The 23,527-nt window shown below is 45.3% G+C and overlaps 1 protein-coding gene across 12 annotated transcripts in view; it reads right to left on the reverse strand.

The window, feature by feature from the left end:
- The window catches only part of LOC139416948 (ubiquitin protein ligase E3 component n-recognin 4), a 147,288-nt gene that overhangs the window by 47,549 nt on the left and 76,212 nt on the right, over positions 1 to 23,527 (reverse strand). For 7 of the 12 annotated variants that reach the window (XM_071166146.1, XM_071166141.1, XM_071166138.1 and 4 more), the window contains 10 exons: positions 22,548 to 22,679; positions 20,176 to 20,297; positions 19,655 to 19,766; positions 17,925 to 18,076; positions 8,949 to 9,126; positions 8,451 to 8,555; positions 7,541 to 7,678; positions 6,238 to 6,406; positions 991 to 1,087; positions 516 to 623 (listed from right to left, as the gene is read on the reverse strand). In XM_071166146.1, the coding sequence (XP_071022247.1) occupies positions 516 to 623; positions 991 to 1,087; positions 6,238 to 6,406; positions 7,541 to 7,678; positions 8,451 to 8,555; positions 8,949 to 9,126; positions 17,925 to 18,076; positions 19,655 to 19,766; positions 20,176 to 20,297; positions 22,548 to 22,679 (1,313 nt within the window). The remainder of the gene's footprint in view (positions 1 to 515; positions 624 to 990; positions 1,088 to 6,237; positions 6,407 to 7,540; positions 7,679 to 8,450; positions 8,556 to 8,948; positions 9,127 to 17,924; positions 18,077 to 19,654; positions 19,767 to 20,175; positions 20,298 to 22,547; positions 22,680 to 23,527) is intronic. The other 5 variants (XM_071166148.1, XM_071166145.1, XM_071166143.1 and 2 more) reach the window with 2 other exon arrangements.

Below are 23,527 nucleotides of genomic sequence, written 5' to 3' on the forward strand. Positions count from 1 at the left end.
GACTATATTACATGGATTTATTGTGAAGGTGTAGGTAGACTATATTACATGGATTTATTGTGATGGTGTAGACTATATTACATGGATTTATTGTGATGGTGTAGGTAGACTATATTACATGGATTTATTGTGAAGGTGTAGGTAGACTATTTTAACATGGATTTATTGTGAAGGTGTAGACTATATTACATGGATTTTTTAGACTTTTTTAAAATGTAGATGTTCCAAAGGTCTGTATTAGTGGCTTATAGGCTGTGTGGAAGCCAGGAGATGCTAAACGTGTTTATGTTAATGAACAGTCAGACACAGCCCTAGCTGTGTCTGAAAAAACGTTACTCGCCGTCAATTCCTTTCTTCTGCATCCTTGTCAACCCATTTCCTCTCAAAGCTCCAATGTGCTTTGAGAGGAATCAGGGAAACAATACAACGGCATTACACACACACACACACACACACACACACGCACACGCACACGCACACGCACACACACACGCACACACACACACGGTAGGTACCTTCTTGTGCATGCCCAGCTCGGCGATGAGTAGAGCCAACAGGTCGTCCAGAGCTCCCTTGTCCTTGTCGTCTTCTCCATCCAGGTCAGAGGTCAGCATCAGGACCACCTGCATTACATTGACATTTCAGTCATTTAGCAGAATGCTCTATATCCTGAAAGACTGGGGGGTAGGTCCCAAAAGGCATCCTGTTCCCTATATAGTGCACTACTTTAGACCAGAGCCCTGTTCCCTATATAGTTCACTACTTTAGACCAGAGCCCTATTCCCTGTATAGTGCACTACTTTAGACCAGAGCCCTATTCCCTATATAGTGCACTACTTTAGACCAGAGCCCTATTCCCTATATAGTGCACTACTTTAGACCAGGGTGCCATTTGCGACTCAAGCCTCCCAATCAGTACATTCAACTAAAGGGGAATAAAATTTAAATAATATATATATATATATATGCACAACAGTAACGGGCTAGTACCTGCATGTAAGGGATAGCGTGGACTCCTCCTACACTGTCCAGCTGGGGCAGGTGCTGTAGGAGTCGCTCCAGCAGCATCAGACGCACCGTGTGGAGTCTGGAACAGATACAACAAGGACGTCAGAACACAGAGCACACGGTTGCCATAGAGACAACAGGCGTGGTTAGATGTACACAGTACCAGTCTAAAGTTTTGGACACACCTACTCATTCGAGGGATTTTCTTTATTTTGGACTTTTTCCCCACCCCTACGTTGTAGAATAAAAGTGAAGACATCAAAACTATGAAATAACACATATGGAATCATGTAGTAACCAAAAAAAAGGTGTTAAACAAATCAAAATATATTTTATGAGATTCTTCAAAGTAGCCACCCTTTACCTTGACAGCTTTGCACATACTTGGCATTCTCTCAACCAGCTTAATGAGGTAGTCACCTGGAGTACATTTCAATTAACAGGTGTATCTTGTTAAAAGTTAAGGAAAGAAATGCCACAAATTAATGTGTTTGTTAATTGTGTTGTGATAAGGTAGGGGTGGTATACAGAAGATAGCCCTATTTGGTAAAAGATCAAGTCCATATTAAGGCAAGAACAGCTCAAATAAGCAGAGAAACGACAGTCCATCATTACTTTTTCACATGAACGTCAGTCAATATGGAACATTTCAAGAACTTTCAAAGTTTCTTCGAGTGCAGTCCAAAAACCATCAAGCTCTATGATGAAGCTGGCTCTCATGAGGACCGCCACAGGAAAGGAAGACCCAGAGTTACCTCTGCTGCAGAGGATACATTCATTAGAATTACCAGCCTCAGAAATAGAAGCCCAAATAAATGCTTCACAGAGTTCAAGTAACAGACATCAACTGTTCAGAGGAGACTGCGTGAATCAAGCCTTCATGGTCGAATTGCTGAAAATAAAGGACTACAGGACACCAATAATAAGAAGAGACTTGCTTGGACCAAAAAACATGAGCAATGGACAACAACCTCTCCCTCAACGTGATCAAGACAAAGGAGATGATTGTGGACTACAGGAAAAAGAGGACCGTGAACGCCCCCATTCTCATCGACGGGGCTGCAGTGAAGCAGGTTGAGAGATTCAAGTTCCTTGGCGTCCACATCACCAACAAACTAACATGGTCCAAACACACCAAGACAGTCGTGAAGAGGGCACAACAAAACCTATTCCCCCTCAGGAGACTGAAAATATTTGGCAAGATCCTCAAAAGGTTCTACAGCTGCACCATCGAGAGCATCCTGACTGGTTGCATCACTGCCTGGTATGACAACTGCTCGGCCTCCGACCGCAAGGCACTACAGAGAGTAGTGAGAACGGCCCAGTACATCACTGGGGCCAAGCTTCCTGCCATCCAGGACCTCTAAACCAGGCAGTGTCAGAGGAAGGCCCTAAAAATTGTCAAAGACTCCAGTCACACCAGTCATAGACTATTCTCTCTGCTACCGCACAGCAAGCGGTACCAGAGCGCCAAGTCTAGGTCCAAAAGGCATCTTAACAGCTTTTACCCATAAGACTCCTGAACATCTAATCAAATGGCTCCCCTCCCCTCTCTTTTACACCACTGATATTCTCTGTTGTTATCATCTTATCACTTCAATAATTCTACTTACATGTACATATTACCTCAACGAACCGGTGCCCCCGCACATTGACTCAGTACCGGTACCCCCTGTATATAGCCTCCACATTGACTCTGCACCGGTACCTCCCCTGTATATAGTCTCCACATTGACTCTGCACCGGTACCTCCCCTGTATATACAGTGCCTTGCGAAAGTATTCGGCCCCCTTGAACTTTGCGACCTTTTGCCACATTTCAGGCTTCAAACATAAAGATATAAAACTGTATTTTTTTGTGAAGAATCAACAACAAGTGGGACACAATCATGAAGTGGAACGACATTTATTGGATATTTCAAACTTTTTTAACAAATCAAAAACTGAAAAATTGGGCGTGCAAAATTATTCAGCCCCTTTACCTTCAGTGCAGCAAACTCTCTCCAGAAGTTCAGTGAGGATCTCTGAATGATCCAATGTTGACCTAAATGACTAATGATGATAAATACAATCCACCTGTGTGTAATCAAGTCTCCGTATAAATGCACCTGCACTGTGATAGTCTCAGAGGTCCGTCAAAAGCGCAGAGAGCATCATGAAGAACAAGGAACACACCAGGTAGGTCCGAGATACTGTTGTGAAGAAGTTTAAAGCCGGATTTGGATACAAAAAGATTTCCCAAGCTTTAAACATCCCAAGGAGCACTGTGCAAGCGATAATATTGAAATGGAAGGAGTATCAGACCACTGCAAATCTACCAAGACCTGGCCGTCCCTCTAAACTTTCAGCTCATACAAGGAGAAGACTGATCAGAGATGCAGCCAAGAGGCCCATGATCACTCTGGATGAACTGCAGAGATCTACAGCTGAGGTGGGAGACTCTGTCCATAGGACAACAATCAGTCATATATTGCACAAATCTGGCCTTTATGGAAGAGTGGCAAGAAGAAAGCCATTTCTTAAAGATATCCATAAAAAGTGTCGTTTAAAGTTTGCCACAAGACACCTGGGAGACACACCAAACATGTGGAAGAAGGTGCTCTGGTCAGATGAAACCAAAATTGAACTTTTTGGCAACAATGCAAAACGTTATGTTTGGCGTAAAAGCAACATAGCTGAACACACCATCCCCACTGTCAAACATGGTGGTGGCAGCATCATGGTTTGGGCCTGCTTTTCTTCAGCAGGGACAGGGAAGATGGTTAACATTGATGGGAAGATGGATGGAGCCAAATACAGGACCATTCTGGAAGAAAACCTGATGGAGTCTGCAAAAGACCTGAGACTGGGACAGAGATTTGTCTTCCAACAAGACAATGATCCAAAACATAAAGCAAAATCTACAATGGAATGGTTCAAAAATAAACATATCCAGGTGTTAGAATGGCCAAGTCAAAGTCCAGACCTGAATCCAATCGAGAATCTGTGGAAAGAACTGAAAACTGCTGTTCACAAATGCTCTCCATCCAACCTCACTGAGCTCGAGCTGTTTTGCAAGGAGGAATGGGAAAAAATGTCAGTCTCTCGATGTGCAAAACTGATAGAGACATACCCCAAGCGACTTACAGCTGTAATCGCAGCAAAAGGTGGCGCTACAAAGTATTAACTTAAGGGGGCTGAATAATTTTGCACGCCCAATTTTTCAGTTTTTGATTTGTTAAAAAAGTTTGAAATATCCAATAAATGTCGTTCCACTTCATGATTGTGTCCCACTTGTTGTTGATTCTTCACAAAAAAATACAGTTTTATATCTTTATGTTTGAAGCCTGAAATGTGGCAAAAGGTCGCAAAGTTCAAGGGTGCCGAATACTTTCGCAAGGCACTGTAGTCTCCACATTGACTCTGTACCGGTACCTCCCCTGTATATAGTCTCCACATTGACTCTGTACCGGTACCTCCCCTGTATATAGCCTCCACATTGACTCTGTACCGGTACCTCCCCTGTATATAGTCTCCACATTGACTCTGTACCAGTACACCCTGTATATAGCCTCCACATTGACTCTGTACCGTAATACCCTGTATATAGTCTCCACATTGACTCTGTACCAGTACCCCCTGTATATAGCCTCCACATTGACTCTGTACCGGTACACCCTGTATATAGTCTCCACATTGACTCTGTACCAGTACCCCCTGTATATAGCCTCCACATTGACTCGGTACCGGTACACCCTGTATATAGTCTCCACATTGACTCTGTACCGGTACCCCCTGTATATAGTCTCCACATTGACTCTGTACCAGTACACCCTGTATATAGTCTCCACATTGACTCTGTACCGTAATACCCTGTATATAGTCTCCACATTGACTCTGTACCAGTACCCCTGTATATAGCCTCCACATTGACTCGGTACCGGTACACCCTGTATATAGTCTCCACATTGACTCTGTACCGGTACCCCCTGTATATAGTCTCCACATTGACTCTGTACCAGTACACCCTGTATATAGTCTCCACATTGACTCTGTACCGTAATACCCTGTATATAGCCTCCACATTGACTCTGTATATGGTCTCACTATTGTTATTTTACTGCTGCTCTTAAATTACTTTTGACTTTTATTTCTTATCTGTAGTTTTTTTAAACTGCATTGTTGGTTCGGGGCTCATAAGGAAGCATTTCACGGTAAGGTACCTGTTGTATTCAGCATTTCACGGTAAGGTACCTGTTGTATTCAGCATTTCACTGTAAGGTACCTGTTGTATTCAGCATTTCACTGTAAGGTACCTGTTGTATTCGGCATTTCACTGTAAGGTACCTGTTGTATTCGGCGCATGTGACTAATACAATTGGATTTGTCCAACTTTGAGATTTTTGGTTTCAACCTCCGTTTCTTTGTGAGACGCAGGTGAACGGATGATCTCTGCATGTGTGGTTCACAGCGTGAAGCATGGAGGAGGAGGTGTGATGGTTTGGGGAGGCTTTGCTGGTGACACTGTTTGTGATTTATTTAGAATTCAAGGCACTTAACCAGCATTGCTACCACAGCATTCTGCAGCGATACGCCATCCCATCTGGTTTGGGCTTAGTGGGACTATCATTTGTTTTTCAACAGAACAATGATTCAAACACACCTCCAGGCTGTGCAAGGGCTATTTGACCAAGAAGGAGAGTGATGGAGTGCTGCATCAGATGACCTGGCCTCCACAATCACCCAAACTCAACCCAATTGAGATGGTTTGGGATGAGTTGGACCGCAGAGTGAAGGAAAAGCAGTCAACAAGTGCACAGCATATGTGGGAACTCCTTCAAGACAGTTGGAAAAGCATTCCAGGTGAAGCTGGTTGAGAGAATGTCAAGTGTGTGCAAAGATATCAAGGAAAAAGGGTTGCTACTTTGAACAATCTATGATTCCATATTGTGTTATTTCATGGGTTTGATGTCTTCACTATTATTCTACAATGTAGAAAATAGTAAAAACAAAGAAAAACCCTTGAATGAGTCGTCGTTCTAAAACTTTTGACTGGTACTGTGTGTACAGATATCAGATACACAATCAAAAAATCTCCTTCGAGATTCTTCTTTCCGTGAGAAGTGATGTCAAATCGCACCGTTTCGAAGGACCACCACTGCAAACAGGTCAAAGTTCAAAACAGGGGAAAGTCCATACCATATAGTCCAATGTAGAATCAAACCACCACAGTGCCTTGGTGGTACCTGACCTGTTGCTGGTGTGGATGTCCCCCTCTGTCTCTGCGTCTCCGTCCGATCCATCTCCCTCCTGCTGGGCTGTGGTGGTGCTGATGGCCCCTGTGCTGGAGCTCACACTACCTGGTCCTGCTGGGTGGCCCTCAACGGTTGTGTCCCCGTACGCACTGCTGCGGCCCGACACTAGAGGGAGAGAGAAGGAAAGAGGACGTACATGAGGAAAACAGACCTCCGCCAAGTGCCCAGGGGACCTAGGGGTTTAGTGGGTACAGCACTAGGGATTAGTTGTGATTCGATTTGGCTTAAAAAGTGCATCCTTCCCTGCCTCCTTTCCTTGAAATAATTACTTATTAGACAGATGAACACAACAGTTCCACCACAGGGCGTTCACATGTCCATGTCATGGGGTGCCAGGGTAGCCTAGTGGTTAGAGTGTAGAGGCGGCAGGGTGGCCTAGTGGTTAGAGTGTAGGGGTGGCAGGGTAGCCTAGTGGTTAGAGTGTAGAGGCGGCAGGGTAGCCTAGTGGTTAGAGTGTAGAGGCGGCAGGGTGGCCTAGTGGTTAGAGTGTAGAGGCGGCAGGGTGGCCTAGTGGTTAGAGTGTAGAGGCGGCAGGGTGGCCTAGTGGTTAGAGTGTAGAGGCGGCAGGGTGGCCTAGTGGTTAGAGTGTAGGGGTGGCAGGGTAGCCTAGTGGTTAGAGTGTAGAGGCGGCAGGGTAGCCTAGTGGTTAGAGTGTAGAGGTGGCAGGGTAGCCTAGTGGTTAGAGTGTAGAGGCGGCAGGTAGCCTAGTGGTTAGAGTGTAGAGGCGGCAGGGTGGCCTAGTGGTTAGAGTGTAGGGGTGGCAGGGTAGCCTAGTGGTTAGAGTGTAGAGGCGGCAGGTAGCCTAGTGGTTAGAGTGTAGAGGCGGCAGGGTAGCCTAGTGGTTAGTGTAGAGGCGGCAGGGTAGCCTAGTGGTTAGAGTGTAGAGGCGGCAGGGTAGCCTAGTGGTTAGAGTGTAGAGGCGGCAGGGTAGCCTAGTGGTTAGAGTGTAGAGGAGGCATGGTAGCCTAGTGGTTAGAGCGTTGGACTAGTAACCGGAAGGTTGCAAGTTCAAACCCCCGAGCTGACAAGGCACAAATCTGTCGTTCTGCCCCTGAACAAGGCAGTTAACCCACTGTTCCTAGGCCGTCATTGAAAATAAGAATTTGTTCTTAACTGACTTGCCTAGTTAAATAAAGGTAAAATTTAAAAATAAAATAAAAATTCTAAATCATAACTTCCAAGGAAACTAGGAAGGTCATTTGAATAGGGCATCACAGTTTCCACTGTGTGTCAACTCACCACTGTGTTCTCCTGCCACTGAGTCGATGGCAGACCCCCCGCTCTCTGACCCCACGCTGCCCCCGTGCTCGGCCGGAGAGGTCCGTAGCGTAGAACCGTCCGTGGCGGCTGTACTCCCCTCGTCGTCTGATGCTGGGGCTGTAAGCATAACCACAGCTGTTACAGGAAAAATACCCTCCCTCCTCTAGAAGCATAAGCACAGCTGTTACAGGAAAAACACCCTCCCTCCTCTAGAAGCATAAGCACAGCTGTTACAGGAAAAACACCCTCCCTCCTCTAGAAGCATACGCACAGCTGTTACAGGAAAAACACCCTCCCTCCTCTAGAAGCATAAGCACAGCTGTTACAGGAAAAACACCCTCCCTCCTCTAGAAGCATAAGCACAGCTGTTACAGGAAAAACACCCTCCCTCCTCTAGAAGCATAAGCACAGCTGTTACAGGAAAAACACCCTCCCTCCTCTAGAAGCATAAGCACAGCTGTTACAGGAAAAACACCCTCCCTCCTCTAGATGCATAAGCACAGCTGTTACAGGAAAAACACCCTCCCTCCTCTAGAAGCATAAGCACAGCTGTTACAGGAAAAACACCCTCCCTCCTCTAGATGCATAAGCACAGCTGTTACAGGAAAAACACCCTCCCTCCTCTAGATGCATAAGCACAGCTGTTACAGGAAAAACACCCTCCCTCCTCTAGATGCATAAGCACAGCTGTTACAGGAAAAACACCCTCCCTCCCCTATTCTGCTTTTTTGTTACTGGAATAGAAAACTGAGTCCAGTTGCCCAAACACAGAATAATCCTAGTCTTGAACTACAAGACACTTTTAATGAAGAACCAAACGGGGCTTAAAACCGTCCCCTTGAGATTTAAAAGATGGTAGGAGTCCCGTGTGTAGAATGAGCTTCGTTACCTGATGCGGTGGTGTCAGACAGGGTGCCTGCGTCCAGAGAAGAAGAGCTGGGAGCCTGACCTGACAGACCGAGAGACTGGAGACCTAGGGCACTGCTGCTGCTGCCTGGATCAACATAACACCACCAACAAGGTCATTATCAACACAGCTAAACCTTCACAGTTCACTGCTACAGTGAGTCTGACCTGAGAGACCGGGAGGTCCAGGGCACTGGCTGCTAGAGCCCAGAATATTATAGCTACAACAGGGTTGTCAAACCCAAACTCCCACAAAGACAGTGGTTTACTGATCCAGACTCTAAAAAGGTCATGCTAGCATTAGCCAACTATGCTATCATGTCAAGCAAGGCTACAGAAACAAATCAGTAGAACATGTTACTTTCTTTCCAGGCAAAAGATTATTGGAAAAAAACAGATTAAGTAGCACAATATGTAAATGTAAAATATGAATATTCAAGTGATTGACTCTCACGATGGTGTTGTATTAGTGAGTATCGACCTTGCTGGTCCTGCTGGAGACTCAGTGCGATGGCCAGCTCCACCATGGTCTCGTCGTCCGCGTCTGGGGGGATGTCCAGCATCGGGGGGAAGCCCTCGGCCCCGGCCAGAAGAGCCTCCAGGGGAGATGGGTTTCCATTGTTCACATTCTCCGCCGTCTCCAGAACCATGGACTCAGACTGGATAGAGGTACACAGACCAGACACAACAGACAATAAGCAAAAAACACGATCGAAACGACAGATAACGTTTGACATTTTTTTCCATCATGAACAGTATTTTGGTGTGTGTTTATATGGCTATTTGCAGGGCATAAAAATGTATTTTTGGGGCCACCAGCCACTGTGGCAGGTAGATTTAAAACTCGACCAGCCAATCAGATTTTGTTATTTACCAGCCACTAAAAGTATACCAACAAAAAACAAACAACAACATATGAGTTTTTGTTCATGTTTCTAAAACAATACATATATTATTTGTAAGAAGTAAATGTGACAAATAATTTAAAATCACATTATTCTGCGACCGGAACATTTTAACAAAAATATTACAGAGACAAAACTGTTCACCTGCCCCTTTAAGGGCGGGATGTTACCGTGGTAATGCGACTTGACTCCTGTTTGTGCATGTGAGATTGAGTATGAGGAGTGGACATACAGTGTGTATGAGGAGTGGACTAGATTACTACAGTGTGTATGAGGAGTGTGTATGAGGAGTGGACACTAGATTACTACAGTGTGTATGAGGAGTGGACTAGATTACTACAGTGTGTATGAGGAGTGTGTATGAGGAGTGGACACTAGATTACTACAGTGTGTATGAGGAGTGGACACTAGATTACTACAGTGTGTATGAGGAGTGGACTAGATTACTACAGTGTGTATGAGGAGTGGACACTAGATTACTACAGTGTGTATGAGGAGTGGACTAGATTACTACAGTGTGTATGAGGAGTGGACCCTAGATTACTACAGTGTGTATGAGGAGTGTGTATGAGGAGTGGACACTAGATTACTACAGTGTGTATGAGGAGGAGTGGACCCTAGATTACTACAGTGTGTATGAGGAGTGGACCCTAGATTACTACAGTGTGTATGAGGAGTGGACCCTAGATTACTACAGTGTGTATGAGGAGTGTGTATGAGGAGTGGACACTAGATTACTACAGTGTGTATGAGGAGTGGACACTAGATTACTACAGTGTGTATGAGGAGTGGACACTAGATTACTACAGTGTGTATGAGGAGTGTGTATGAGGAGTAGACACTAGATTACTACAGTGTGTATGAGGAGTGGGTGAGGAGGAGTGGACACTAGATTACTACAGTGTGTATGAGAAGTGGACACTAGATTACTACAGTGTGTATGAGGAGTGGACACTAGATTACTACAGTGTGTATGAGGAGTGGACACTAGATTACTACAGTGTGTATGAGGAGTGTGTATGAGGAGTAGACACTAGATTACTACAGTGTGTATGAGGAGTGGGTGAGGAGGAGTGGACACTAGATTACTACAGTGTGTATGAGGAGTGGACACTAGATTACTACAGTGTGTATGAGGAGTGGACACTAGATTACTACAGTGTGTATGAGGAGTGGACACTAGATTACTACAGTGTGTATGAGGAGTGGACACTAGATTACTACAGTGTGTATGAGGAGTGTGTATGAGGAGTGGACACTAGATTACTACAGTGTGTATGAGGAGTGGACACTAGATTACTACAGTGTGTATGAGAAGTGGACACTAGATTACTACAGTGTGTATGAGGAGTGGACACTAGATTACTACAGTGTGTATGAGGAGTGACACTAGATTACTACAGTGTGTATGAGGAGTATGAGGAGTGGACACTAGATTACTACAGTGTGTATGAGGAGTGGACACTAGATTACTACAGTGTGTATGAGGAGTGTGTATGAGGAGTGGACACTAGATTACTACAGTGTGTATGAGGAGTGGACACTAGATTACTACAGTGTGTATGAGGAGTGTGTATGAGGAGGAGTGGACTAGATTACTACAGTGTGTATGAGGAGTGTGTATGAGGAGTGGACACTAGATTACTACAGTGTGTATGAGGAGTGGACACACTACAGTGTGATGAGGAGTACTAGATTACTAGTGTGTATGAGTAGTGTGTATGAGGAGTGGACACTAGATTACCAGTGTGTATGATGAGTGTGTATGAGGAGTGGACACTAGATTACTACAGTGTGTATGAGGAGTGGACACTAGATTACTACAGTGTGTATGAGGAGTGGGTGAGGAGGAGTGGACACTAGATTACTACAGTGTGTATGAGGAGTGGACACTAGATTACTACAGTGTGTATGAGGAGTGGACACTAGATTACTACAGTGTGTATGAGGAGTGGGTGAGGAGGAGTGGACACTAGATTACTACAGTGTGTATGAGGAGTGGACACTAGATTACTACAGTGTGTATGAGGAGTGGACACTAGATTACTAGTGTGTATGAGGAGTGGACTAGATTACTACAGTGTGTATGAGGAGTGGACCCTAGATTACTACAGTGTGTATGAGGAGTGGGTGAGGAGGAGTGGACACTAGATTACTACAGTGTGTATGAGGAGTGGACACTAGATTACTACAGTGTGTATGAGGAGTGGACTAGATTACTACAGTGTGTATGAGGAGTGGACACTAGATTACTACAGTGTGTATGAGGAGTGGACACTAGATTACTACAGTGTGTATGAGAAGTGGACTAGAATACTACAGTGTGTATGAGGAGTGGACTAGATTACTACAGTGTGTATGAGGAGTGGACTAGATTACTACAGTGTGTATGAGGAGTGGACACTAGATTACTACAGTGTGTATGAGGAGTGGACTAGATTACTACAGTGTGTATGAGGAGTGGACTAGATTACTACAGTGTGTATGAGGAGTGGACACTAGATTACTACAGTGTGTATGAGGAGTGGACTAGATTACTACAGTGTGTATGAGGAGTGGACTAGATTACTACAGTGTGTATGAGGAGTGGACACTAGATTACTACAGTGTGTATGAGGAGTGGACACTAGATTACTACAGTGTGTATGAGGAGTGGACACTAGATTACTACAGTGTGTATGAGGAGTGGACACTAGATTACTACAGTGTGTATGAGGAGTGGACACTAGATTACTACAGTGTGTATGAGGAGTGGACACTAGATTACTACAGTATGTATGAGGAGTGGGTGAGGAGGAGTGGACACTAGATTACTACAGTGTGTATGAGGAGTGTGTATGAGGAGTGGACCCTAGATTACTACAGTGTGTATGAGGAGTGGGTGAGGAGGAGTGGACACTAGATGACTACAGTGTGTATGAGGAGTGGACACTAGATTACTACAGTGTGTATGAGGAGTGGGTGAGGAGGAGTGGACACTAGATTACTACAGTGTGTATGAGGAGTGGACACTAGATTACTAGTGTGTATGAGTAGTGTGTATGAGGAGTGGACACTAGATTACCAGTGTGTATGATGAGTGTGTATGAGGAGTGGACACTAGATTACTACAGTGTGTATGAGGAGTGGACACTAGATTACTACAGTGTGTATGAGGAGTGGGTGAGGAGGAGTGGACACTAGATTACTACAGTGTGTATGAGGAGTGGACACTAGATTACTACAGTGTGTATGAGGAGTGGACACTAGATTACTACAGTGTGTATGAGGAGTGGGTGAGGAGGAGTGGACACTAGATTACTACAGTGTGTATGAGGAGTGGACACTAGATTACTACAGTGTGTATGAGGAGTGGACACTAGATTACTAGTGTGTATGAGGAGTGGACTAGATTACTACAGTGTGTATGAGGAGTGGACCCTAGATTACTACAGTGTGTATGAGGAGTGGGTGAGGAGGAGTGGACACTAGATTACTACAGTGTGTATGAGGAGTGGACACTAGATTACTACAGTGTGTATGAGGAGTGGACTAGATTACTACAGTGTGTATGAGGAGTGGACACTAGATTACTACAGTGTGTATGAGGAGTGGACACTAGATTACTACAGTGTGTATGAGAAGTGGACTAGAATACTACAGTGTGTATGAGGAGTGGACTAGATTACTACAGTGTGTATGAGGAGTGGACTAGATTACTACAGTGTGTATGAGGAGTGGACACTAGATTACTACAGTGTGTATGAGGAGTGGACACTAGATTACTACAGTGTGTATGAGGAGTGGACTAGATTACTACAGTGTGTATGAGGAGTGGACTAGATTACTACAGTGTGTATGAGGAGTGGACACTAGATTACTACAGTGTGTATGAGGAGTGGACTAGATTACTACAGTGTGTATGAGGAGTGGACTAGATTACTACAGTGTGTATGAGGAGTGGACACTAGATTACTACAGTGTGTATGAGGAGTGGACACTAGATTACTACAGTGTGTATGAGGAGTGGACACTAGATTACTACAGTGTGTATGAGGAGTGGACACTAGATTACTACAGTGTGTATGAGGAGTGGACACTAGATTACTACAGTGTGTATGAGGAGTGGACTAGATTACTAGATTACTACAGTATGTATGAGGAGTGGACACTAGGGTGAGGAGGAGTGGACACTAGATTACTACAGTGTGTATGAGGAGTGTGTATGAGGAGTGGACCCTAGATTACTACAGTGTGTATGAGGAGTGGGTGAGGAGGAGTGGACACTAGATGACTACAGTGTGTATGAGGAGTGGACACTAGATTACTACAGTGTGTATGAGGAGTGGGTGAGGAGGAGTGGACACTAGATTACTACAGTGTGTATGAGGAGTGGACACTAGATTACTACAGTGTGTATGAGGAGTGGACACTAGATTACTACAGTGTGTATGAGGAGTGGACACTAGATTACTACAGTGTGTATGAGGAGTGTGTATGAGGAGTGGACCCTAGATTACTACAGTGTATATGAGGAGTGTGTATGAGGAGTAGACACTAGATTACTACAGTGTGTATGAGGAGTGGACACTAGATTACTACAGTGTGTATGAGGAGTGGACACTAGATTACTACAGTGTGTATGAGGAGTGGACACTAGATTACTAGTGTGTATGAGGAGTGTGTATGAGGAGTGGGTGAGGAGGAGTGGACTAGATTACTACAGTGTGTATGAGGAGTGGACCCTAGATTACTACAGTGTGTATGAGGAGTGGGACACTAGAGTGTGTATGAGGAGTGGACACTAGATTACTACAGTGTGTATGAGGAGTGGACACTAGATTACTACAGTGTGTATGAGGAGTGGACTAGATTACTACAGTGTGTATGAGGAGTGGACACTAGATTACTACAGTGTGTATGAGGAGTGGACTAGATTACTACAGTGTGTATGAGGAGTGGACTAGATTACTACAGTGTGTATGAGGAGTGGACACTAGATTACTACAGTGTGTATGAGGAGTGGACACTAGATTACTACAGTGTGTATGAGGAGTGGACACTAGATTACTACAGTGTGTATGAGGAGTGGACACTAGATTACTACAGTGTGTATGAGGAGTGGACACTAGATTACTACAGTGTGTATGAGGAGTGGACACTAGATTACTACAGTATGTATGAGGAGTGGGTGAGGAGGAGTGGACACTAGATTACTACAGTGTGTATGAGGAGTGTGTATGAGGAGTGGACCCTAGATTACTACAGTGTGTATGAGGAGTGGGTGAGGAGGAGTGGACACTAGATGACTACAGTGTGTATGAGGAGTGGACACTAGATTACTACAGTGTGTATGAGGAGTGGGTGAGGAGGAGTGGACACTAGATTACTACAGTGTGTATGAGGAGTGGACTAGATTACTACAGTGTGTATGAGGAGTGGACACTAGATTACTACAGTGTGTATGAGGAGTGGACACTAGATTACTACAGTGTGTATGAGGAGTGTGTATGAGGAGTGGACCCTAGATTACTACAGTGTATATGAGGAGTGTGTATGAGGAGTAGACACTAGATTACTACAGTGTGTATGAGGAGTGGACACTAGATTACTACAGTGTGTATGAGGAGTGGACACTAGATTACTACAGTGTGTATGAGGAGTGGACACTAGATTACTAGTGTGTATGAGGAGTGTGTATGAGGAGTGGGTGAGGAGGAGTGGACTAGATTACTACAGTGTGTATGAGGAGTGGGTGAGGAGGAGTGGACACTAGATTACTACAGTGTGTATGAGGAGTGTGTATGAGGAGTGGACCCTAGATTACTACAGTGTGTATGAGGAGTGGGTGAGGAGGAGTGGACACTAGATGACTACAGTGTGTATGAGGAGTGGACACTAGATTACTACAGTGTGTATGAGGAGTGGGTGAGGAGGAGTGGACACTAGATTACTACAGTGTGTATGAGGAGTGGACTAGATTACTACAGTGTGTATGAGGAGTGGACACTAGATTACTACAGTGTGTATGAGGAGTGGACACTAGATTACTACAGTGTGTATGAGGAGTGTGTATGAGGAGTGGACCCTAGATTACTACAGTGTATATGAGGAGTGTGTATGAGGAGTAGACACTAGATTACTACAGTGTGTATGAGGAGTGGACACTAGATTACTACAGTGTGTATGAGGAGTGGACACTAGATTACTACAGTGTGTATGAGGAGTGGACACTAGATTACTAGTGTGTATGAGGAGTGTGTATGAGGAGTGGGTGAGGAGGAGTGGACTAGATTACTACAGTGTGTATGAGGAGTGGACCCTAGATTACTACAGTGTGTATGAGGAGTGGGTGAGGAGGAGTGGACACTAGATTACTACAGTGTGTATGAGGAGTGGACACTAGATTACTACAGTGTGTATGAGGAGTGGACTAGATTACTACAGTGTGTATGAGGAGTGGACACTAGATTACTACAGTGTGTATGAGGAGTGGACACTAGATTACTACAGTATGTATGAGGAGTGGGTGAGGAGGAGTGGACACTAGATTACTACAGTGTGTATGAGGAGTGGACACTAGATTACTACAGTGTGTATGAGGAGTGGACACTAGATTACTACAGTATGTATGAGGAGTGGACACTAGATTACTACAGTGTGTATGACGAGTGGACACTAGATTACTACAGTATGTATGAGGAGTGGACACTAGATTACTACAGTGTGTATGACGAGTGGACACTAGATTACTACAGTGTGTATGAGGAGTGGGTGAGGAGGAGTGGACACTAGATTACTACAGTGTGTATGAGGAGTGGACTAGATTACTACAGTGGGTATGAGGAGTGGACCCTAGATTACTACAGTGTATATGAGGAGTGTGTATGAGGAGTGGACACTAGATTACTACAGTGTGTATGAGTAGTGGACACTAGATTACTACAGTGTGTATGAGGAGTGGACACTAGATTACTACAGTGTGTATGAGGAGTGGACACTAGATTACTACAGTGTGTATGAGGAGTGGGTGAGGAGGAGTGGACACTAGATTACTACAGTGTGTATGAGGAGTGTGTATGAGGAGTAGACACTAGATTACTACAGTGTGTATGAGGAGTGGACCCTAGATTACTACAGTGTGTATGAGGAGTGTGTATGAGGAGTGGACACTAGATTACTACAGTGTGTATGAGGAGTGGACTAGATTACTACAGTGTGTATGAGAAGTGGACACTAGATTACTACAGTGTGTATGAGGAGTGGATACTAGATTACTACAGTGTGTATGAGGAGTGTGTATGAGGAGTGGACACTAGATTACTACAGTGTGTATGAGGAGTGGACACTAGATTACTACAGTGTGTATGAGGAGTGGACACTAGATTACTACAGTGTGTATGAGGAGTGGGTGAGGAGGAGTGGACACTAGATTACTACAGTGTGTATGAGGAGTGGACTAGATTACTACAGTGTGTATGAGGAGTGGACACTAGATTACTACAGTGTGTATGAGGAGTGGGTGAGGAGGAGTGGACACTAGATTACTACAGTATGTATAAGGAGTGGGTGAGGAGGAGTGGACTAGATTACTACAGTGTGTATGAGGAGTGTGTATGAGGAGTGGACACTAGATTACTACAGTGTGTATGAGGAGTGGACTAGATTACTACAGTGTGTATGAGGAGTGGACACTAGATTACTACAGTATGTATGAGGAGTGGGTGAGGAGGAGTGGACACTAGATTACTACAGTGTGTATGAGGAGTGTGTATGAGGAGTGGACACTAGATTACTACAGTGTGTATGAGGAGTGTGTATGAGGAGTGGACACTAGATTACTACAGTGTGTATGAGGAGTGGACACTAGATTACTACAGTGTGTATGAGGAGTGGACACTAGATTACTACAGTGTGTATGAGGAGTAGACACTAGATTACTACAGTGTGTATGAGAAGTGGACACTAGATTACTACAGTGTGTATGAGGAGTGTGTATGAGGAGTGGACACTTGATTACTACAGTGTGTATGAGGAGTGTGTATGAGGAGTGTGTATGAGGAGTGGACACTAGATTACTACAGTGTGTATGAGGAGTGGACACTAGATTACTACAGTGTGTATGAGGAGTGGACACTAGATTACTACAGTGTGTATGAGGAGTGTGTATGAGGAGTAGACACTAGATTACTACAGTGTGTATGAGGAGTGGACACTAGATTACTACAGTGTGTATGAGGAGTGGACTAGATTACTACAGTGTGTATGAGGAGTGGACACTAGATTACTACAGTGTGTATGAGGAGTGTGTATGAGGAGTAGACACTAGATTACTACAGTGTGTATGAGGAGTGGACACTAGATTACTACAGTGTGTATGAGGAGTGGACACTAGATTACTACAGTGTGTATGAGGAGTGGGTGAGGAGGAGTGGACACTAGATTACTACAGTGTGTATGAGGAGTGGACACTAGATTACTACAGTGTGTATGAGGAGTGGACACTAGATTACTACAGTGTGTATGAGGAGTGGGTGAGGAGGAGTGGACACTAGCGATTGGACCAGACTCACCACCATCTCAAAGAGACTCACCACCATCTCAAAGTCGCCATGGTCGACCTCACCCTGCTCCTGACTCTCCTGCCTGCCCCCCTCTCCTCCCGTCAGCCCTGACGGCTGCATCTTGTCATCAACATCATCCTCATCATCATCGTCTTTGTCTCCTGGAGGAGGAGGAGGGAGAAAGGAGAACACTTAGCGACGATGAAATCATTTAGTGGTTTCTGATTTGTCCAAGCCTTCGCTCCTAACTCTTTAAGAGATGAATAGAGTAGAGGACGTTGAAAAACGATTCTAAAATATAGAAGAACTGAAAAGTCTAAACAAAAATATCTGTTTTTTAATTTGTTTTTATACTGTTCTGAAATTAACTTAAACACTTTCTGGCAGTTCTATTGGTTCTAGTTTAAGGCTATCTAACCCTGTTCCTGGAGGGCTCCCGTCCTCTAGGTTTTCATTCTAACCCTGTTCCTGGAGAGCTCCCGTCCTCTAGGTTTTCATTCTAACCCTGTTCCTGTCGAGCTCCCGCCCTCTAGGTTTTCATTCTAACCCTGTTCCTGTCGAGCTCCCGTCCTCTAGGTTTTCATTCTAACCCTGTTCCTGTCGAGCTCCAGTCCTCTGGGTTTTCATTCTAACCCTGTTCCTGTCGAGCTCCAGTCCTCTGGGTTTTCATTCTAACCCTGTTCCTGGAAAGCTCCCGTCCTCTCGGTTTTCATTCTAACCCTGTTCCTGTCGAGCTCCCGTCCTCTAGGTTTTCATTCTAACCCTGTTCCTGTCGAGCTCCCGTCCTCTAGGCTTTCATTCTAACCCTGTTCCTGGAGAGCTCCCGTCCTCTAGGTTTTCATTCTAACCCTGTTCCTGGAGAGCTCCCGTCCTCTAGGTTTTCATTCTAACCCTGTTCCTGTCGAGCTCCCGTCCTCTAGGTTTTCATTCTAACCCTGTTCCTGTCGAGCTCCCGTCCTCTAGGCTTTCATTCTAACCCTGTTCCTGTCGAGCTCCCGTCCTCTAGGTTTTCATTCTAACCCTGTTCCTGTCGAGCTCCCGTCCTCTAGGTTTTCATTCTAACCCTGTTCCTGGAGAGCTCCCGTCCTCTGGGTTTTCATTCTAACCCTGTTCCTGTCGAGCTCCCGTCCTCTGGGTTTTCATTCTAACCCTGTTCCTGTCGAGCTCCCGTCCTCTGGGTTTTCATTCTAACCCTGTTCCTGTCGAGCTCCCGTCCTCTGGGTTTTCATTCTAACCCTGTTCCTGTCGAGCTCCCGTCCTCTAGGTTTTCATTCTAACCCTGTTCCTGTCGAGCTCCCGTCCTCTGGGTTTTCATTCTAACCCTGTTCCTGTCGAGCTCCCGTCCTCTGGGTTTTCATTCTAACCCTGTTCCTGGAGAGCTCCTGTCCTCTAGGATCTCATTCTAACCCTGTTCCTGGAGAGCTCCCATCCTCTAGGCTCTCATTCTAACCCTGTTCCTGGAGAGCTCCCGTCCTCTAGGCTTTCATTCTAACCCTGTTCCTGGAGAGCTCCCGTCCTCTAGGCTTTCATTCTAACCCTGTTCCTGTCGATTTCCCGTCCTCTAGGCTTTCATTCTAACACTAATCCAACGCACCTGATTCGAATTATTAGCTGGGTTGATAAACTGAATCAGATTAGTTACGAAATGGGATTCGAGTGAAAACCTTTCAGGAAGATTGCTCTCCAGTAAAACAGGGTTTGAAAGCCCTGGTCTGATTTCAGGGGTAGGAGATACCTACCCATGGGTGTGTTGGAGCGAGGGGGAGAAGGAAGAGTCACGTGACGGCGTTTGTTCCTGGGTCGGAGTACTCGGATCAGGGCCTGCTTACAGGCGAAGCTAACAGACGTGTCCTGGAATACAAAACAGAATCAAAATCACTTAAAATGTATTTTATAATACACTTTTTTTTACATCATTTAAGTGCTATTTTAGGTAAAGAAACAAGTTTGAACACAGCGAAAAATGCCGATCCAGGATCAACACAGCAAAAAAATGCCGATCCAGGATCAACACAGCAAAAAAATGCCGATCCAGGATCAACACAGCAAAAAAATGCCGATCCAGGATCAACACAGCAAAAAAATGCCGATCCAGGATCAACACAGCAAAAACTGCCGATCCAGGATCAACACAGCAAAAAATGCAGATCCAGGATCAACACAGCAAAAAATGCCGATCCAGGATCAACACAGCAAAAAAATGACTATTGCAAATATATCTTCCACAGGTCTATGTCTAAAGCGTAACTGAGGAACGTACGGGACACAGTAGCATCTGCATGTAGATCTTGGAGGCCACGTTAATGTAGTCCAGCTCACAGGTACAGAACCCATGGATGATGTCCACCAATGCGTTCACTGTAGCTTCAATGTGGGTCAGACCTGGAGAGGAACAACAATTGATCGATTATTATATAATTAGTCTAAACAAACATCCCGATTTTTTAAATAAATATATGTATTTATTTTTACAGCAGATCAAAAAAGTTAAGTAGAACACGCTGTGGGGTCCCCCCCCCCCCTCAAAAAAAATCCAAAGTAAAACAAAAATGTTGGTTTGAAAAAATATATATATCACCAAACTGAACACTACCCAGCTATGAGACGATGTGAGCTATCCTGGTCAGACAGGCAGGGGCCAGGAAAGACAATGTGAGTTTACCTGGCAGACAGGCAGGGGCCAGGAAAGACAATGTGAGTTTACCTGGCAGACAGGTAGGGGCCAGGAAAGACAATGTGAGTTTACCTGGTCAGACAGGTAGGGGCCAGGAAAGACAATGTGAGTTTACCTGGTCAGACAGGTAGGGGCCAGGAAAGACAATGTGAGTTTACCTGGCAGACAGGTAGGGGCCAGGAAAGACAATGTGAGTTTACCTGGTCAGACAGGTAGGGGCCAGGAAAGACAATGTGAGTTTACCTGGTCAGACAGGTAGGGGCCAGGAAAGACAATGTGAGTCTACCTGGTCAGACAGGCAGGGGCCAGGAAAGACAATGTGAGTTTACCTGGTCAGACAGGCAGGGGCCAGGAAAGACAATGTGAGTTTACCTGGTCAGACAGGCAGGGGCCAGGAAAGACAATGTGAGTTTACCTGGTCAGACAGGTAGGGGCCAGGAAAGACAATGTGAGTTTACCTGGTCAGACAGGTAGGGGCCAGGAAAGACAATGTGAGTCTACCTGGTCAGACAGGTAGGGGCCAGGAAAGACAATGTGAGTTTACCTGGTCAGACAGGCAGGGGCCAGGAAAGACAATGTGAGTCTACCTGGTCAGACAGGCAGGGGCCAGGAAAGACAATGTGAGTCTACCTGGTCAGACAGGCAGGGGCCAGGAAAGACAATGTGAGTCTACCTGGTCAGACAGGCAGGGGCCAGGAAAGACAATGTGAGTCTACCTGGTCAGACAGGCAGGGGCCAGGAAAGACAATGTGAGTTTACCTGGTCAGACAGGTAGGGGCCAGGAAAGACAATGTGAGTTTACCTGGTCAGACAGGTAGGGGCCAGGAAAGACAATGTGAGTTTACCTGGTCAGACAGGTAGGGGCCAGGAAAGACAATGTGAGTCTACCTGGTCAGACAGGTAGGGGCCAGGAAAGACAATGTGAGTTTACCTGGCAGACAGGTAGGGGCCAGGAAAGACAATGTGAGTTTACCTGGTCAGACAGGTAGGGGCAGGAAAGACAATGTGAGTCTACCTGGTCAGACAGGCAGGGGCCAGGAAAGACAATGTGAGTCTACCTGGTCAGACAGGTAGGGGCCAGGAAAGACAATGTGAGTTTACCTGGTCAGACAGGTAGGGGCCAGGAAAGACAATGTGAGTTTACCTGGTCAGACAGGTAGGGGCCAGGAAAGACAATGTGAGTCTACCTGGTCAGACAGGTAGGGGCCAGGAAAGACAATGTGAGTCTACCTGGTCAGACAGGTAGGGGCCAGGAAAGACAATGTGAGTTTACCTGGCAGACAGGTAGGGGCCAGGAAAGACAATGTGAGTCTACCTGGTCAGACAGGTAGGGGCCAGGAAAGACAATGTGAGTTTACCTGGTCAGACAGGTAGGGGCCAGGAAAGACAATGTGAGTTTACCTGGTCAGACAGGTAGGGGCCAGGAAAGACAATGTGAGTTTACCTGGTCAGACAGGTAGGGGCCAGGAAAGACAATGTGAGTCTACCTGGTCAGACAGGTAGGGGCCAGGAAAGACAATGTGAGTTTACCTGGTCAGACAGGTAGGGGCCAGGAAAGACAATGTGAGTTTACCTGGTCAGACAGGTAGGGGCCAGGAAAGACAATGTGAGTTTACCTGGTCAGACAGGTAGGGGCCAGGAAAGACAATGTGAGTTTACCTGGTCAGACAGGTAGGGGCCAGGAAAGACAATGTGAGTTTACCTGGTCAGACAGGTAGGGGCCAGGAAAGACAATGTGAGTCTACCTGGTCAGACAGGCAGGGGCCAGGAAAGACAATGTGAGTTTACCTGGTCAGACAGGCAGGGGCCAGGAAAGACAATGTGAGTTTACCTGGCAGACAGGCAGGGGCCAGGAAAGACAATGTGAGTTTACCTGGTCAGACAGGCAGGGGCCAGGAAAGACAATGTGAGTTTACCTGGCAGACAGGCAGGGGCCAGGAAAGACAATGTGAGTTTACCTGGCAGACAGGCAGGGGCCAGGAAAGCGTTCTTTGGTTTGAGGGCATGGAGCTTCCAGAAGTTATTGACCAGCTGCATGATGAAGTTACATCCCTCACTGTCCATCTGTTTCTGGCCCTCCTCAGTCATCTCTGAACAAACAAACAAACAAACAAACGTCAATATTAAAGTGTCCAGACTAAACTCATCGAAAACTAAGTCAATAGTTACCTGTTACCTGTATCAACACTAGAGGGTTTGGTCTCAGTCAATAGGTTGTTACCTGTATCAACACTAGAAGGTTTGGTCTCAGTCAATAGGTTGTTACCTGTATCAACACTAGAAGGTTTGGTCTCAGTCAATAGGTTGTTACCTGTATCAACACTAGAAGGTTTGGTCTCAGTCAATAGGTTGTTACCTGTATCAACACTAGAAGGTTCAGTCAATAGGTTGTTACCTGTATCAACACTAGAAGGTTCAGTCAATAGGTTGTTACCTGTATCAACACTAGAAGGTTCAGTCAATAGGTTGTTACCTGTATCAACACTAGAAGGTTCAGTCAATAGGTTGTTACCTGTATCAACACTAGAAGGTTCAGTCAATAGGTTGTTACCTGTATCAACACTAGAAGGTTCAGTCAATAGGTTGTTACCTGTATCAACACTAGAAGGTTTGGTCTCAGTCAATAGGTTGTTACCTGTATCAACACTAGAAGGTTCAGTCAATAGGTTGTTACCTGTATCAACACTAGAAGGTTTGGTCTCAGTCAATAGGTTGTTACCTGTATCAACACTAGAGGGTTCAGTCAATAGGTTGTTACCTGTATCAACACTAGAGGGTTCAGTCAATAGGTTGTTACCTGTATCAACACTAGAAGGTTCAGTCAATAGGTTGTTACCTGTATCAACACTAGAGGGTTTGGTCTCAGTCAATAGGTTGTTACCTGTATCAACACTAGAAGGTTCAGTCAATAGGTTACCTGTATCAACACTAGAAGGTT

This window comes from Oncorhynchus clarkii, chromosome 9 (genome assembly GCF_045791955.1).
Source record: "Oncorhynchus clarkii lewisi isolate Uvic-CL-2024 chromosome 9, UVic_Ocla_1.0, whole genome shotgun sequence".
Lineage (NCBI taxonomy): Eukaryota > Metazoa > Chordata > Actinopteri > Salmoniformes > Salmonidae > Oncorhynchus > Oncorhynchus clarkii.